The sequence below is a fragment of the Vespa crabro genome, chromosome 11 (assembly GCF_910589235.1).
Source record: "Vespa crabro chromosome 11, iyVesCrab1.2, whole genome shotgun sequence".
NCBI lineage: Eukaryota > Metazoa > Arthropoda > Insecta > Hymenoptera > Vespidae > Vespa > Vespa crabro.
In genome coordinates, this window is record NC_060965.1 from 6520555 (window position 1) to 6539440 (window position 18886).

Consider the following 18886-nt stretch of genomic DNA (forward strand, 5'->3'; position numbering starts at 1 on the left):
TGCGACAGGGAGTCGTTACTACTACTTACTACTACTGCTACTACTACTGATATTACTACTACTACTACTACTACTACTACTACTACTACTACTACTACTACTACTACTACTACTACTAAACTAACATTGCTACTATCACTACTACTACTATTTTACTCCTGAGAAATACCGAAAAAGACGATTAAAATTGAAAGAAAATGACTTTTGATCTCGTTTATTCTAATAAAGGAATCCATCTTTCTTTCATTATTCTTTTTTTCTTCTTCTTCGTCTATAAGCAATACAAAGAGAGTGTCATTGTTCTTCTAGAAAAAATAATAATGAGAATTTGAAGGTTTCCTAAGTTCGAAAGAAATTTATCGATGAAGGAAAAAAAGGGGAAAAGAAAAAGAAAAAGAAAAGAAAAAAGACATGGCCGACGAGTGTCGCTCTCGTCGATCGCTTTTAGAAATCGAGAGAAAGGAAGGAGAGAAAAAAGTGGGGGAAGAGAAAGAGAGATTTCAGTTTAGAACGTGCATTGATTGTCATCATTTGTCATAAACAAACAGATGTCGCCGGTGTCGTTGCACGACTCGCGGAACGATGAAAGGGTAAGTTAAACGATATCTATCTACGGATTCCATACTCAGTGTTACGTGATTAGGATATTACATACGTTCCTTCTCCTGAGATACATACATATGTGTATTTTGAGTCTCGACACGCGATTCAGATTCGAATCATTCGGACATTTATCGTCTCATACCCCCCACCTTTCTCTCTCGTTGGAACGAGAGAAGAATGTTTTATATCTGAACAGAGGAGCAAGCGAAAGATAGAAGAAAAAAAAAGAAAGAAAAAGAATTCTTCAACATCACGTTGTTAACAATTTGCATCTCGTTGCTTTCACCGAATCGACATTTCACGAAACGATAATTATAGGGGAGGAAGAGAGAGAGAGAGAGAAGGAGAGAGAGAGAGAGAGAGAGAGAGAGAGAAAGAGAGAGAGAAGAGGAGTTTCGGTTTCTGTCGAAACTGAGTAGTTTCGAGTAGTCAACGACCTAAAAGCTACTACACAACAGATCAAAGCAACACAGTTTCCCTATTACGACGGTATATCAGTGATAGTATAATACTAGTTCCAGGCTCTTTGCTGTGCCTACTGACTGACTAGATAGCTAGCCAGTTGGCTTGCTGGCTGGCTGACTGGTTGGTTATTTGGCTAGTTGGCTAACTGACTGACTGGACTGACTCGTTCGTTCGTTCATTCGTTTGTTCGTTCGTTCGTACGTACGTTCGTTGCTGACACTGACTGACACTGCACCGATATATTATGCAACGTTCGAACATAACCACGAGCACACACCGACAAATAATACTACGTCAAAGTGATGATCGTGCGAATTGCGATCTTAATCAGGAAATTTTTCACTTAACCTATTAATACGTGATAACCCGATGTATCTATGCAGCTAGGAAGGAAGGAGGAAAGTAGTAGTTGGTTTCTCTCGATTGATATTGGAAATATTATATGAACGATGCCTCAGTTGAAGGAAAAAGAGGATGAGGAGAAAAAAGAGAGGAGAGATGGTTCTCAAAAAACCATTGACTGACTTGACTGGTAAGAGAAAAGATGATCGATGATGAAAGAGAACTACTGAAGAAGAATAAGTATTCCGAAAAAATTAACTGATCAAATTGATTCAAAGATGGAGAAGATGCTAACTCAACGACACATTGACTGGCTAGTCAGTTGTGACTGGCTAGCCGTGGTTGCTTACCGAACAGAAATGAATGCGTCACACAGCCTATTTACAGAGAAGCGCACATTCGCAATAGTATTTATACACATATACATAACAGAGACACAGAGTAATCGAGGAGGAGAGACAGATACACAGTGACATTTACGATGAATCTTGTTGGTATTGACTATTTATTCTGCGATACGTTAGCGTGAAACAGATTGACTTTAAGCAATCGTTAAGGACAGGAATTAGAGGAGAATTAGGTACGGCAAAGTGAAGTATCTATATATCGGGGAAAATTAGTATGTATATATATATATATATATATATATATATATCCCAAATATCTCGTTAGCAAGATACTTTGAAATGTCGATACGTAAGATCTCTGTATAACTAAATACGTATGTATGTATGTTCTATCGGCAAAGAGTAAATCAAAGAGAGAAAGAGTATACATATAGGGATGATAATGCGAAATGCGTTACACGGGACATTGATTTACATTAGCACAAATTTCGTTCGGCATATTCGCATATTAACGTAGAACGTACTGTGCCCGACCAAATCAAATATTAGCTATCCCATCTGTGAATACAGGCCATGCTCACTATATCTCTCTTTCTCTCTCTCTCTCTCTTTCTCTAATTCCTCCCTGTCCCTGGAATTACACAGATACTTTCGAATATATACAGGGTGTCCTATACTCTTCGATTCAGACAAATAATCTGAAAAATTAATAATATAACGATCCAATTTTTTTCTTCTCTCCTTGTAATTTATTTATTCTTTTTACCAAATCTTTGCTTTATAAACAAATTTTATCATTTTAATTGATTTGAACTTTTCCCTATTATCAATAATTTCGATAATATTTATCTAGGTCGATTAAAGTGGGACATATTATATATGTAAATACACGCGCGCGCATATGACACACACACACAAAAACATTTATAAACGCGCGCGAAGAAAAGTATACATATTCAAACTACCTAATAAACATCGATATATGTAGATGGAAGGTATAACATACATGATCCCCTAATGCAAGATCCATTTTCGAATATTCCAACATTTTAATGTTTATAACGAAAGTGCGTCGGAAATTTAAATATCCAATATAATTTTATCTTTCGATAAAAACAGTCTCTCTCTCTTTATATCTCTCTCATATATATCTCTAAGATATATATATATATATATATATATATATATATATATATATAAATGTAATATATGTTTTATGTATGTATGTATGTATAAACATACCTGAACAAAGAAAGGAAAAATGCTTCGGTACCCGTCGATAGATAGGTGTATAGCCATTTTGTACGAACGCTAACCCTGCTGCTTTCTAGAGTTGCCAAGATGGTTCTTCCCCTATCCAACCCTTTTCCTAACCTCAGTCACCACCACCGGACATCGACGCTTTCCGAACCAAAGCACGAAACAAGACGAACGTCGAGACTCTCTCGTGCACTTGACTGCTACGCGCTCTCGGTGAGAGCGCCACGTGACGTTGTTCGACCCTAGTAGAGCTTTCGATATACATATACAAAAAGAAAAAAAAAGTAGAGAGAAGCAGAGAGAGAAAGAGAAAGAGAAGGAGAGAGATATAGATAGAGACTTCCAACGAGAGAGAGGGAGGGGGGAGATGGGGAGAGAGAGAGAGAGAGACAGCAAAGAGTACACACGGCAATTGGCCACACCTTTTCGTGCCTGAACGCTCTTTTAGGCACGGGTATAATAATAATAAGTCGGCACTCTCCTTCTCTCGTCGGGAACGACAAACGGAAACACAACGGACGACGAAGGCGACGCGACGACGGATGCGAAACGAGCGTTGCTGCGAAATCTGCGGTATCGACTTTCGCTGAATGGACGACGAAAGCGTAGGTGGTAGTAGGTACTACTAGTGGTAATGGTGCTGGTGGTACTGATGGTGGTGGTGGTGGTAGTGGTTTTCAACGTACGCATTGATAAGAATATGCATATATGTATATGCATATATATATGAAGATGCATGTGTATATTTATATTTATGTACAATATTTTTGTTTATTATAAATTAAGGATCAATCGAATACAACGTTTGTTAAAATTGTAATAAAATAATAATACATTAAGATAAGTTTCATTGTATCATACGTCAAATATCTTAGATGTATGCAATAAATTTACCATCTTAAAGTTACATTGGAAGTTCAATGATTCTTAATTTTTCTTATGGGACACCCTGTAATTTTTTTTTTTTTAATTAATCAGATATTTTAATCAATTATCAAAAAAGAAAAAAAATGAAAAAGTTATTAAATAAATATAACATTAAAGTTATTAATTAATAATACTTAGACGACAATAACGTGTTATTAAACGTGTAGTTATATATGTAACCAATTGTTATTTAAATATTTTCAGAAGTAAACATTTCAAAGAGACCATGAAAAAAATGAAAAACATACGAAATAGTCTTACAATAAGTTTAATTACTACCTTATTACGGTGGTTAATTGAAAATAAAAACTTGAAAATTAATTTATAATAAAAAAACTAATTATAACTTATTTAATTCAATAAATGTTCGTAATATCCACTATCTTTTTATATGCACAAGCGACATTTTCTAATCATGCATCTTCATACATTTTGTAAAATTAGTATTAACTTTTTCTGTTGGATATTTCATTAATTATTAACTTTAATATTATACAAGTTCAACAATTTTTTGAGGATAATTAGTTAAAACATCTAATTAATTAGAGAGAGAAAAAAGTACTGGACATTTGACATAAGAAAAACTAAAAATCATTAAACTTCTGGTTTAAACTTCAAATGTATATTTTTCAAATATTTGAAGGATGAAGAAATCATAAAACTTTTATTAATATATATATATATATTTTTTTTTATTGCTTCTAACAAAAAAAAGACATTCAATCAATCTTTAATTTGCAATCAATCTATATATCGCTTGCGATCGAAGACAGAAAAAGAAACTACTAATTAAATCGTATAAAGGTGGATGCAATGGTCGATATTTAATGTTCATTATTGCTATACACAGACATACACATACTCTCGTTCTCTCTCTTCCTTTCTAATTTATATAATGGTTGCAAGTTTAAAAATATTCCAAAAAGAAGAAACCAAAAAGAAAAGAAGAAAGGAAAAAAAGAAGATAGAAAAGGAAATAAAAAGAAACTAACTTTTTACTCGACCAGATTTGAAAAAATCTATTGAGAAATCTGTGCTATTATTAAATAAAGTTTTAAAATATATAATAGGCAATAAAAAATAAAAATAAAAATAAAAATATATATATATATATTCACGTTCATTGTCAATAAAGCTAAATTATTGATGATTGATGAAAAGCTGCCATAGTTGAAAGATTAACGACCTTTATCGGTTAAATAAAAATAAAAATTCCTTCTTAGTAATATTGCTAAAGGTTAAGAATATTACCAAAAGTTACATCGTTGAAGTAATAAAAATCTTACTTCCAGGTAGACAAGGAATTTCGAACAATTGGAAACAACAATAGTATAAGGTACAAGCGAGGGTTGTAAATAGGAATATATTGTCGACATAGTTCCAAGCACGGATATAATAATAAACAGCTTGTCACAGTGACGGTAGGCATCCGTTGTCGTTCCGAAACTACCAATGGATATAAACGTATTGCCTGCAATGCTCGTAACGATGTACAGTACAGACACATACACAAATACACACGAATCTAAACAACGAGACACGAAAGCAACAATGTCGGAAATCTTCGTAATATGTATTTTAGTCCTTATCTCGAAGACCGATAAATATGATCATATATCCGATATATATACCAATATATCGTCATCGAATTTTTTTGTCGGCTTTATCAATGATCGAGCATTGAATTCTTATCAACAAATTGTTGATAACTTTGATAAAAAATAAATAAATAAAAATAAATAAATTAATCGATAAAAATAAATGAAATAAATGAAATAAATGAAATAAATGAAATAAATAAATAAAAGTCAAATCCAGGAAACGGAAGAAATAGACAATTGTAAGTTTCGAGGAATTGAGACGTCTTTCTCGTCATTAAATCATCTCTTATTTTATATGACCTTGGTCGTTATTTTTCTAACCTTCGATCTTATCTTACGTTTGTACGAAACGGTTTTTTTAAATCCTTTTTTCTTTTTTTTTTTTCTTTTTTTTTATAGAAATCTCTGTCGCAACGAATGTTTGAAATTTTAGCGGAATTATACAGGGTATGCTATATTGATTGGTCGATCTCTTTGAAAATGGATAAAAATATATTTCAGTCCAAATATAATACTTGATTTTATAAAAAAAAAATATGTACAAATGGTTTTTATACCATCAAATTTTTAATTGTTCTCTCTCTCTCTCTCTCTCTCTCTCTCTCTCTCTCTCTCTCTCTCTCTCTCTCTCTCTCTCTCTCTCTGATTTTTCTTTATTTTTAATCGAAAATGTTCAAAACAAAAAGAAAACAAAAAACATCTCTCTAATGGCATGAATCAAAAATAATATTATTGTGTATAAGATCGATAAGCAATTAGTCGAGGTACAAGACAGAACACACTCTCTCTCTCTCTCTCTCTCTCTCTCTCTCTCTCTCTCTCTCTCTCTCTCTCTCTCTCTCTCTCTCTCACACACACACACACACACACACACACACACATACACATACATATATTTTTGTTTATTTCTTACGTTTCACGGATCTCTTAGTGTGTGACTTTAGTAGTAGCCTGTATTATTATGATGGCGTAACTTGACGAAAATACTTTCAATGAATGTGTGAATAAAGAAGGTTAAAAGAGAGAGAAAGAGAGAGGGAAGAAGAGAGAGAGAGAAATATGGAAATACGAGTGATGACGTTCCATAGAAAAAGAGAAAAAAATACAAAAAAAAGTGATTAAAAGGATCGATAAATACATTCCTCATCGAAAAATATCAAAAAGCTAGAGAGCGCGTCAAGGAGATTTCATGAGAATGAAATTTCGATAAGAAAGTATTCGTCGTCGATCTTGTTTTATCCTTTTTTATAATCTCAATTGTTGCGTAGACAAAAAGATAAAATTCTGTAGTCTCGTTGAAAGAAAGAGAGAATTCATTATCTAAGAATCTCTCTCTCTCTCCCTTGCTCTTATTTTCTTCCTCCCCCTCTTTTTCCCTCCCCTCCTCCTTTCGCTCTCTTTATCTGACACTTTTTTTCAAAGTATTTTTTTTATAACATTCAAGAACGAAAGAACGAAATTGAACTTCTGCTCAGCAATGTACGGCCTTTCGAACACAAATTAAATTACATCGTACAGATAACAGTCTTTCCTGTTTACTCAGCGTCACTGTCCCCGGTACAGAAAGCTACAAGTGGAATTATTTAAACGAGCTTGGGGAACACATCGTAATATGGATGGAAAGAGAGTGAAGAGAAAGAGAAAGAGAGAGAGAGAGAGAGAGAGAGAGAGAGAGAGAGAGAGAGAGAGAGAAATCGTACTCATACAATATTGTTGTATCACATTTAACGGCCGATGTTAACGCGTTGATTCGTGTGCATGTATCTTATTTTAACATCTCACTGAAATATCATTGAAACGCGTGAAAGTAATCAAAGGAGAGTTTATTAGAGAAAGTAAAAAATTTAATAGATTATTCTGACCAATTTCTAAACAAAAACAGAAGTAAATGTCTAAACGTGATATTTCTATTTTCCCGCCTTTTTGTCGATTCTTTTTTTTCTGTTTGTTTTATTTTGTTTTTCACTTACCGATCGAAGATCACGCGGGAAATTTCAAAATGCACATTATAAATCGTCGTCGAAAAAAAGCTAACTACGATTGCTGAGCTTTAGAAAATACACTTTCATTCGAGACATCACGAGAGATATGACGCTTGGAAAAAAGAAAGAGAAAAGAAAGAAAGAGAGAAAAGAGAAAAACAAAAAAAACTAGTTACATACAGATCGCGCCATCTCTTGTATAGACACGATAACGTACAAAAATGTTACAATTTTAAAGATATATTTACGATCGGTCACGCGCTAACTCATTCGTAACGTTTTCTATTGAGTGTTTGTTAACTACATAATACAGTTTCGTTATCGTATAACTTGATCGGCTTTATTTATTTCAACTTCGTTCTTTCTATTTTTCTCTTTTTTCTTTTTTTTTTCTTTTTTTTCTTTTGACGACAGAATTTTAAATAAGCGCAAAAAAACAAAAGAATTATTGACTTATTTTATATTTAACAATGTCACATTATACATGTATCTCAAAATTATTTGACTGTAAAAGTCGATACATTTTAGGTATACGAATTTTGTCCATTTTACTTAATTTTTCTTTTTATTTAAAAAAATAAACAAAAAATAAAAAAAAAATTAAATTGTATTTTGTAAAACAATTATGTCATAATTGAATAAAATGCTTTTGATCGACTTAATACGCAGATATGCATACGCGTATCGGTTATATAAAGAAAATTGAAATTCAAAGAAATGATATTAAAAGAGATAAGATGAACGATAGAATGAAAAGTTAGAATTCGCGCATGCGCATTATGTATTCTTGTGCTGTTATCCCTGCCAATCGACATTGTTGTTTCGCCTTCTCTCCCTTCTGCTTTCAATGGCTCTCACAATGACATTCGCGTTAAGTTCGCGTAATATGACATCAATAATCGTTAAACGTGCCACTAACATACTAACTTCCGTTATACACGATGAGAATACATGAATCAAATTGATATAATACACTTCCGTAGAATTTTGTTGATTTAAATTAAACCAAATAATTATAATTTTTACATTCATCAATTTACATTTACCTAATTTGCTTTTTTTCTCTCACTTTAAGGTAGGTATTGTCACAAAAAAAAAGAAAAGAGAAAAAAAAGAAGTATTTTCCAACTTCAAATTTTGATTGAAGTAATTTCGTTCTTTTGGAAAATTGGCAGAAGGAGAAGAGTGATGGAGGGAAAGAAATCAAAAAAGAAAAGGAATCGATAGGAATCTTTCAGAGAAACTCAATATACTCGATGTATCCATGCCACTCGGCCAAACTCACATTTTCATTTTCTTCGGGACATTACGCAAAAATAGCCTGGAACACTTTGAAAGGGAGAATCTCTACTTTTTTTTGTTCTTTTCTAGGTCAACTATGAATATATAAGTATAAATATAAGTGTGTATATGTGTGTGTGTGCGTATATATATATGTTGAGAGAGTGGGATAAAAAGAGAAAAATCTAGAGACTAATCATGGAAAAGCAAGAGGTAAAAAAAGAAAAAAAGAAAGGAAAAGGAAAAGGTCTACCAATAACGTTTGAAATTCGCGGAGAACGACTGCCATTTTGGTTACATACGAATGTCCGAGAAAAATAAGGAAACTGTCTTAAAGTTCCTTTCCTCTTTCCACCCAACCTCACCTCGTTTTACGTAAATCTTTTATACGATTCTTTGTAAGGATTTAAGGATCTACGCTTTCATTCCTACGTTTCTCTATTGTCCTGTCTATTTGACGAACGATACATATATGTATATATATCATCGAGTTTACTACTATATCTTATCAATACTACTATTACTATTGCTATTACTATATTACTTCCTAACACTAAATAAAGGAATGGATGAATCGAACGCATTTAGAAGAGAGGAAGGACCAAGATAAAATGGTAGCTCACCCTCGCTCCGAGAAAGCGGGCCTCCAATAACTCCTGCTTCCTTGGGTCCAGGGTGGCCTGAAAGTGCTCCATCTTGACGCCAGCGCCTGCAACAACAGGTTATGGAACGAATTATATTTCGTTTTTTCCTCTCTTCTTCTTCTTTTTCTTCTTATTCTTCCTCTGCTTTCTTTTTCGTTCTTTTTTGATGGATGTTAGGGTGGCCCGAGATGGGTAGGAAGGTGGCTGTTTAACTCAAAGTGATTTTTTTTTTCAATGAGAGAGCGAACAAACAAAGAAGAAAGAATTCCAAAAAAGATAATGATTATTATAACCTTACCAAACTATTAGAAAATTTTAATATAACTATGAGTTCTCAGTAGTAGATACGATTCGGAGATACCTTTTTTTTTTTATTTATTTATCCTCTTTTTTTTTTAATTATGTATAGAGAAATTATCTAAAGGGGAGGAACAATCGTTCATATGTAACGATGTATAAGTGATATAGTTGCATCGTCGACGAAAGTACGCCATCAAAATTACGTAACGCGTTAAAAGAAACATATTACGTAGGAAATAAGTGTTTATATGGGCATGCTGAAATTGCCATTTTCAACAAGACTTTGGAATAGTATTCTTATGCTCGTAAGTAATGAACGGAAAAAAAGAAAAAGAAAAAGAAAAAGAAAAAGAAAAAGAAAAAGAAAAAAAAAGAGAAAAAGAAAATTCCGAATTATTTTATATTTTTATCATCAATACATCCGACAAATTAAAATAGCATTTGTAAGATCGATTCGTATATTTCTGAACAAGGACAAACACTTATTAAGATATCTCGTTCCATAATAAACTATGTCGTGGGTAGTAAACAGTTCGATCATTATTATAATTAACTACTCTTCGATATATCACCCTTACCATTCATTATCTATTTCGATATTATATATATATATATATATATATATATATATATATATATATATATATATATATAGTTAAATATTTTTTTTACTCGAAAAAAATATTTTTCCAAATGAGTGTATTATATTGCCATAATCAAGTGATTTCAAATATAACTTCATTCTCTGAACTTTCTTCTCGAGATCAAACGAAGAATTGTAAATATTGTCAACAATAATAATAATGACAGATTAATAGAAATTACTAAACGCGCAAGATAAGATATGTATATGTTAGTTTATACGATTGACAATATCAATGATATATATATATATTCTAGTAATGAAATTTATACAGATTAAATTTGAGGTTAGTTCGATCGTAAACATTCGTAATGGATTCTTCGATTACGTTCGGTTATCTTCGTAATGACCACATTTTCCAGAGAATGTGCGTCTCGCTATCGATAGAACGCGGCACGCGTATTCTATTAAGAAAAGATCTGGTCTAATTGTTACTACTTTCTACTTTCTAGTCAAGTTTCAGATTATATAAGATGGTAAATTATCTCTTGCATTAAAGAACATTTAAATAAATGTGTATGTGTGCATATATATAATTTCTCGTTTCATGAAAGATCTTTGATCGAATTAACGTTGTTATCCTTTGACAATGTTTATTATCGATATACTACATACTATTATCGTGAAGATTATTATCGTGTGTTTATTAAACCGTACACACACGCGCGCACGTATATATACATACATATCAAAGGAAACAAAATAAGAGAGTAGATATAATAAACGTTAAGAATTTTAAGGTTAAAAGAATACTAATGAGAGTCACTGATGCTTTCGGATCACCTTGCCCGACACGAGCAAAAGAGAATGAGAAACCACATACCGCGTGAATGGATCGAGCTGCAACGAAGCAGTGGTTCTCAACTTTAAAAAAACAACAAAATTAAATATCCTAATTCCTATGAGGAAACATTACTTTCAAACTAATTTTTAAAAAATCGTTTAATTTATAAATTACTTAATCGAATATTACATTCCTTTTATTGATTTTTATTTCAAATTTATTTATTCCTTTTAAATAATCTCTGTAAGTTGTGACACACGAAACTCAAGTAATCTACTAACACGTTCGTTCTTTTCCTTCCTCTTTTTTTTTCTTGAAATTATTTTTCCAACTTATTTCGTACGACAAATGATAAGCTTATATATATATATATATATATATATATATATATATGTGTGTGTGTGTGTGTGTGTGTGTATACATATACATAATCGTATGCTACTTCATAACCTTGGTTGAAATCATTCTGACGACAAATTGCAGGTTTAACATGTGCACATTGTAAAAGTGAAAAATGTTTGACTTTAAAATTCGAACAAATTTGAAATAATAAAAAAATATAATTTATAACGATGATAAATGTAATTAAAATTAACCATTTAAAATGTAATCTTCGAATAATCAAATAATATCGGAGAAGTTTGCGAATAAACATTAGATTCGATCGTTAATCAGAAATTTGTTACTATTTCATTCACCATATATCAAAATTCGATGTTCGTTAATGTTGTAACAACACAACATATACAAAATTCAACGGGTGAAATTCATATAAATATCATTCCCGGTGGAAACTAGCGATTTAAGCATATATATATGATGTTATGCTTAAATATATATATATATATATATATATATATATATATATATATATATATATATATATATATATAAAGAAATGTATCGCAATAATTCAAATTCAAATTTATCCTATTAAAGAGATTCAATTTCATCAAATTAGCCCCATGAGATCAAACAGCAACGTTCCAACAATGCCTGTCAATCGCGATTGCTTTATTAATTTCGTTCATGGCGTCGCTATCAAAATGAAAAAGATCAATTTAATACTTCTTTGTTTTCCTTTCTTTTTTTCTTTCTTTGTTTAAGTTTCTTATTTGTAAAGATTATTATCGACAAGTGGTTTCGCTTCGAATGCTCGTTGTCTCGAGTAAAATGAAGCTCTACGACCTAGCAAAGCTTTATAATCTATGTAAAACATTGAAAATAATAAGTCAATGAATAGAATAAAACGTTCGTATCGATCAACGTGAAAAAATAATAAAGTGCTAAATAAGCTTTTCTCACTGGTAATTTTTATATTCCTTGCTAGCGATGGAGTCTTATCGCACGATTCAAATAGACTATTTCGACGAAATAAGTAGGAAGTAGGATTGTAGAGCGTGCCGCATCATCGATAACAATGGAATCCTCGTTAGTCGATTTATCGTGAAGAAGCGATAAACTTCAGCTCCACTCCTCCTATCCCACCTCATCTCTCACTCCGTTCACAACCTCCACCACATTTACTATCAAAGTCATCGTCACAACCGACGTTCGAGTTTGAGAAAATGAAATCTGTCTAATAGTTCTTCCAAATATGAAGTTTATATGCCGAATAAATAGAGTGTAGAATGAACATCGAGAAGAGGTACTATTATTATATTGAGAAAAAAAAAATCTAGGTCAATGTAAGATGAAAAAAACCCTGTGAAAAAACAATAACAAAAAAAGAAAGAAAAAAAAGGAAACTACGATTTCTTTAGACACACTCAACAAAATCGTTACACACACACACACACACACACACACACACACACACAGAGAGAGAGAGAGAGAGAGAGACACGCATGCACACCAAATTTGAATGTTTCTTCTCTAATACGAATGAATCAACGTGTTTTATTCTTTTTTTATATGTATCATATATTATTATAAAACGTATAAGTCAATGATTATGTTTTGATTTTGAAATTTCTTGTAGAAATGTATATCAAAATATCGTAAGTGTATTTAGCGCGCCCTGTGAATCGTAATATGGTATTAAGAGGATTAATAAGTAGCAGGAGACACGCGAGAATAATATATATATATATACATACATTTGAATATCGATTCCCATTGGTTCTCTTATTTGATTTAACGAACCAGTACCTATCGCTAGATTTCGCAACGCTTTCGTCTCCAATTAATTCGTTAAAAAATATCTTTCGAAATATATATATATATATATATATATATATATATATATATATATATATATATATATATATATATATATATATATATATATATTACGATTTAGTTCCCGAGGTCGGCAACAAGCTTTACCACCAGTTATTCTCGAATGCGAATCGTACGTTGAATTCGCACTCGTATCGAATGCATATATGTTAAGAAGGATGGGCATGCATGCATTGCGTTCTATATGTATACACACGCACACACAAACTTAAGAGACAAAGCCTTAGATATTATATATATAAGTACACATACGATCAAAAGTTCTGCGAGTAAATGCTGTTCTTTCAAGAATATTTATTCTTAAATTTTATTATTAGATATAAATAACAACTAAAGCGATGATAATAATTATTTCAATAGATCTAATTTATCATTATTATTATTATTATTATTATATTACAATTATTATACATATAATAATAAATAATTATTATTATATATACTTATTACTAATGTCATTATCGTTAATAACTTATTTGTATACAAAAGAAAAATGGTAAAATATTTAAAAATTTTTGGAAACTTCGTGCTTTTGTTTAGTAATCCCACTTAATACATACGTACATACACGTACACACATCCAAATATATATGTACGAAATGTCAAATTACATTTTTTAAGTCGATTCTTAGTACTATCACATTGATGAGCAAGTATCGTAGAATGAGTCACGCTTGTCTCGTTCCCCGTTATTTTATTAATCGAGTCGACCGTACTCGAGTAACTCGATCGCAAGTACAAGTTCTCTTTCTCTTTCTTTCTCTCTCTCTCTCTCTCTCTCTCTCTCTCTCTCTCTCTCTCTCTCTCTCTTTGTAATTTGATCAATTACGGATACCACAATAAAAAGAAACAAGAAAATGTACGCAAGTTAAATTCATCGTACAAGTTCGAGAAGAAACTAACCCACGTCTCTAAACGTTGAAATTTACAGAGGCGACATCTGAAATAAAGTCGATGTAAATATACTTCGGAAAAAAATGGCGCAGATAAAAGGAAAAAAAAAAAAAAGAAGAAACATACACACACGTATGATTTACGACAAGCGTGGGAACGAGAAATTGACGAGATAGAGAAATTTGGAGGATGCATCATATTTTAGATGTCTTATTAGAATATAATCTCGACTTGCAATTAATATAACGGAAAAGAAAAGAAAGGAAAGAAAAGGAAGGGAAAGGAAAGATAAATAGATAGATGGATGGATAGATGGATAGAAGAGACAGTTAATTAACGGTCGGTGCCATCGGATTTACACGTTTAACGAGAGATCGACAGTTCTGTTTGAATCTAAAAATAATTTAATGATTACCCTTCTCTCTATCCCCCCCTTCTCTTCCTCTTCCTCCTGCCCTGCCCTGCCCATTTAAGTTTCACGCTACTTTCGCGTACGGTCTTGAATCATTCCACGCGTATGTAGCTATCTATTTAAAGTATCACTTTGTCGCAGAAGGATCGTTTATACTCTTGAAGAAAACTAGCTAAAACCAAAGAGGCAACGATATATATCATGATTTTACCTCTTTAGATTCATTTTCATACATTTTTATGTAATACTTTCAAACTGAAATATTCGAGATTCTCGGACGAGGAATAAATTTTCTATATGTGTGAATATGTATATATATATATATATATATATATATATATATATATATATATATTTATGTGTGTAGATGTAAGATATCAATGATGACAACGTATCACATTCCTTCTTTAAAAAGCTACGTGAGAAAATCTACCAATAGGAAGAGTAGGAGAAGTAAGAGGAGGAGGAGGAGGTGGAAGAGGAGGAGGAGGAGGAGGAACACACAATGTAAAAGCAAGGCGCCGGAGCAAGAAATTTTACGCATGACTTGACGCCATCGTTCGACAGCCTTCTCCTCTTTCTCGTCCTTTCTCCTTCGCAAATTCAACGAGACGATTTTCATTGATTCCGGGAAATAAGAAAAAAAAAAGAAAAGAGAAAGAAAAATATTTATCGAAATTTTCAACAAGGAAAAGAAAAAGAAAAAATGTCATTTAACATATTACGTACGAATGATGAAGTATATATTTTTCTCACTTCTCTATGTGACATATAATGAAAATCAAATAGAAAATATTCATTTTCAAATGATTCTGAAATAAAAATAGTTGACAATTTTTTGTTTTTTAAGGTTTTTCTTTTTCTTTTCTTTTTTCCTTTGTTGTTAGTGTTATTGTTGCAATAACAATCATTAACTGACTGTGAGATTAGATAAGTTAAAAATGTCCCTTTTGCTTAACTTTTTATGCATGGTGAGATATATTTTAACCCACTTCGAAAAGTTGAAATTACTCATAGTCATACAATTTAATATTTTATTTAAAGTAAATTATTAAAAATTATATAATTATTATTATATTTAAAATTTTACGCAACTTAGATTTTTATTTTCTTTAAAATCGTGTGCCACCAAGAGTTTAAACAAAAAAAACTTGAAAACATTGAACATTATAAAGAGATGATTGGCTACAGGATTTTTGTATTTGTAATCAAATTAATCCGTTCTACACAATATGTCAAAATACAACTAATTATTTGCATTGTACAATAATTGTTATCACAAGATATTTATGTGTATATATATGTACACTGTGTTCATTTTTAATTATTTTTTCTCTTTGTCATACAAATTTACTTACGAATACGATAAAACAACAAAGTTCATTGGCGAGGACGTTTAACATAGAAAGAATCGCATTTCTGGAGCATCCTAAAATAACAGGCTCTGTTTAAAACGTTTCAGTCGGTAAGATCAACCAACATCCAAAGAGATTATTTCACTGAGTAGTACCGAGCCGATCTATTCTCAGTGAGACGAGGAATGTCGCGGAGCCGCGTGATTGCCGTTCGTTGGGTTCCGCAAAACATCGGTAACACAACCGACATTGCGCCGAGTCGGAGGAGGACACTGCCCTGAAAAGTGACGACCTCTATTTCTATGTCTACGTCGTTGCCATCGTGTCGTCGTCGTCAGACATTGACGAAGACAACGACGACGACACAGACAATGATAGTAAACCGGACGTATCGTTACAATCTTGTTCGACTTTTTCTTACATATGTACGTACAAAAATATATAAAAATGTATATGCATAACACATATATATAAATATACATACATAATATGTATATTGTGACGACAAATTTCTTGCATCATTGTTTATAAGTATGAAGTAAACGAAATTTACAATGCAACAATGTATTACCTCGATCCACCGAGCATAAAAACTTCTTCGAAGAAATAACCTAATCGAAACTTTATTCTTTGTGTGTGTGTATACATACATATATCGAGAGAGAGAGAGAGAGAGAGAGAGAGAGAGAGAGAGAGAGAAAGAGACAGAATATGTTTTATAAAAAGAGTAACGTGATAAAGTTAAATACGATTAAAGTCCATATTCTTTTGGATGAATATTTGCAATGCATATGTAAGTTTATAGAAGTTGAGATAAAACAAATATATATATATATGTCAATCTTGATCTATGTCATATAGTCGAATATAATCCCGTTTCTATTTTATAGTAGCGTATTTTTTCTCTAGAAAAAGAAAAAACAAAACAATAACTCGATCGATAATAAATGAACATGAGGGACTTATCTTAAACTATACTACAGAAATGTACTGACTGTAGTTTATATAGAAGAATCTCTCTCTCTCTCTCTCTCTCTCTCTCTCTCTCATCTGGGCGTTGGAAATATTGATCGATCCAAGTTACATGGTCGAACGTCCTTAGAACAATTGGGCCAGAAAGAGAGAGAGAGAGAGAGAGAGAGAGAGAGAGAGAGAAAGAGGGAAGGAGAGAGAAAGATAGAGAAAGAGAAATAATGAGACAGACAAACGGATAAATAGAAATTCTCATCCATTTGAACTCCGTTAACAGGAATATGAAGAATCAAGTTGTCGTCATCATTGTCCAATGATTTATACTCTCGCTATATGAAATATTATCATAAAGATTAAGCGATGTTTCGTTTAAGTTATCGAATATTAACGATCCTGTAACTAACTTTATCAGTAAAACCAGCATTTTTCATTCGCATGCGCGTAACGATGGAAGAGTATCATCGAGAGTAGTCGAGTACACGTAAGTACGTATGTACATATATATACATAAGATATATATACGTATATACACTTATATACATACATAGGTTTCTCTCGTAGTGCGTAGAAAGCTGAGCGACCAAACGAAATCATTTATATATATATATATAAAAGAAAATATTATATCAAATAAAATGGAATTGAAATTCGTCGAAATGACGATGAATTAAGAAAATATATAAACATATTTATTCGATAGTATAATATAAAGAAATATTCGTCATCCACTTTTATACAAAATCGATAAAATAAACAAATCTTCGAACGAATCACTTGCGAAAAAGAAAGAATGAAAATTTTCATTATCATAACATATTGTCACGCAATGTTAATGTCTTTTTATTCGTTAAAATAACATCGATAACACTTTCTCGTATGAATATTTGGCATTCCCGCCCGCGGATTTGGCGAAAACATGGCGGAGCCAATCAGAAAGGAGACATCTCGCACGACCAGTTAGCGATTAAAGTGTCGCGCTTAGCTCGACATGCATAGCCCACGGTTTTCACCGAACGATGACGCGCGCTCAATGCTCATGTGCCCCGAAGTGCACGGAACCCGGTACGTATATACGACTACGACTACACGACTACGACTACACAACTACGACGACTACAACGACTACAACGACGATGACGACACAACACGACGACACACGCACACACACAGACACATGCGCGCACCATCATCCAAGGATCGTGTCGTAACTTGCCGTTTAACCTGAACGTTATCGTAAAGGTGCGTCTACACCGAAACAAACATGGCTGATGGCAGATTTTATCCCAACGGCCACCATTCTGATTGATCGAACGCCTTGAAATATATAATTTGTCTTTTATTTGTCGATGCTTCATTTCGTATCGTCACACTTAAATTATCTTCAAATATCGCATGCCACTTTTATCATCATCATCATCATCATCATCATCATCATCATCATCATCATCATCATCATCATCATCATCATCATCATCATCATCATCATCATCATCATCATCATCATCATCATCATCATCATCATCATCATCATCATCATCATCATCATCATCATCATCATCATCATCATCATCATCATCATCATCATCATCATCATCATCATCATCATCGTCGTCGTCGTCGTCGTCATTTAGATCTCCTATCTCGAGAATTAAATAAAATTTTATTTTCATATCAAAATAATGATGGCGTTGTTTATTTAGCACGTTCAAATTTGAAAATACTCTATTACCGAAGATAAGAGAGAACGTTCAATAGATATTTTAAATGTGTATTACGGTTAATTAAATATTAATAAGACGAAGAAACTTGAAAGATCCTGCGCAACTCTCTAGA

At 32.3% G+C, this 18886-nt stretch overlaps 1 protein-coding gene across 12 annotated transcripts in view; it reads right to left on the reverse strand.

Annotated features, from left to right (window-relative positions):
* Positions 1-18886, reverse strand: part of LOC124428004 (serine/threonine-protein kinase tousled-like 2) — a 54978-nt gene that overhangs the window by 29204 nt on the left and 6888 nt on the right. For 10 of the 12 annotated variants that reach the window (XM_046971533.1, XM_046971523.1, XM_046971527.1 and 7 more), the window contains one exon: positions 9432-9517. The exons of 1 other annotated variant lie outside the window; for it this stretch is intronic. In XM_046971533.1, coding sequence (XP_046827489.1) covers positions 9432-9517 — 86 coding nt within the window. Of the gene's footprint in view, positions 1-2999; positions 3299-9431; positions 9518-18886 lie in introns of those variants that run through there. One more of the 12 variants, XM_046971535.1, reaches the window with a different exon arrangement.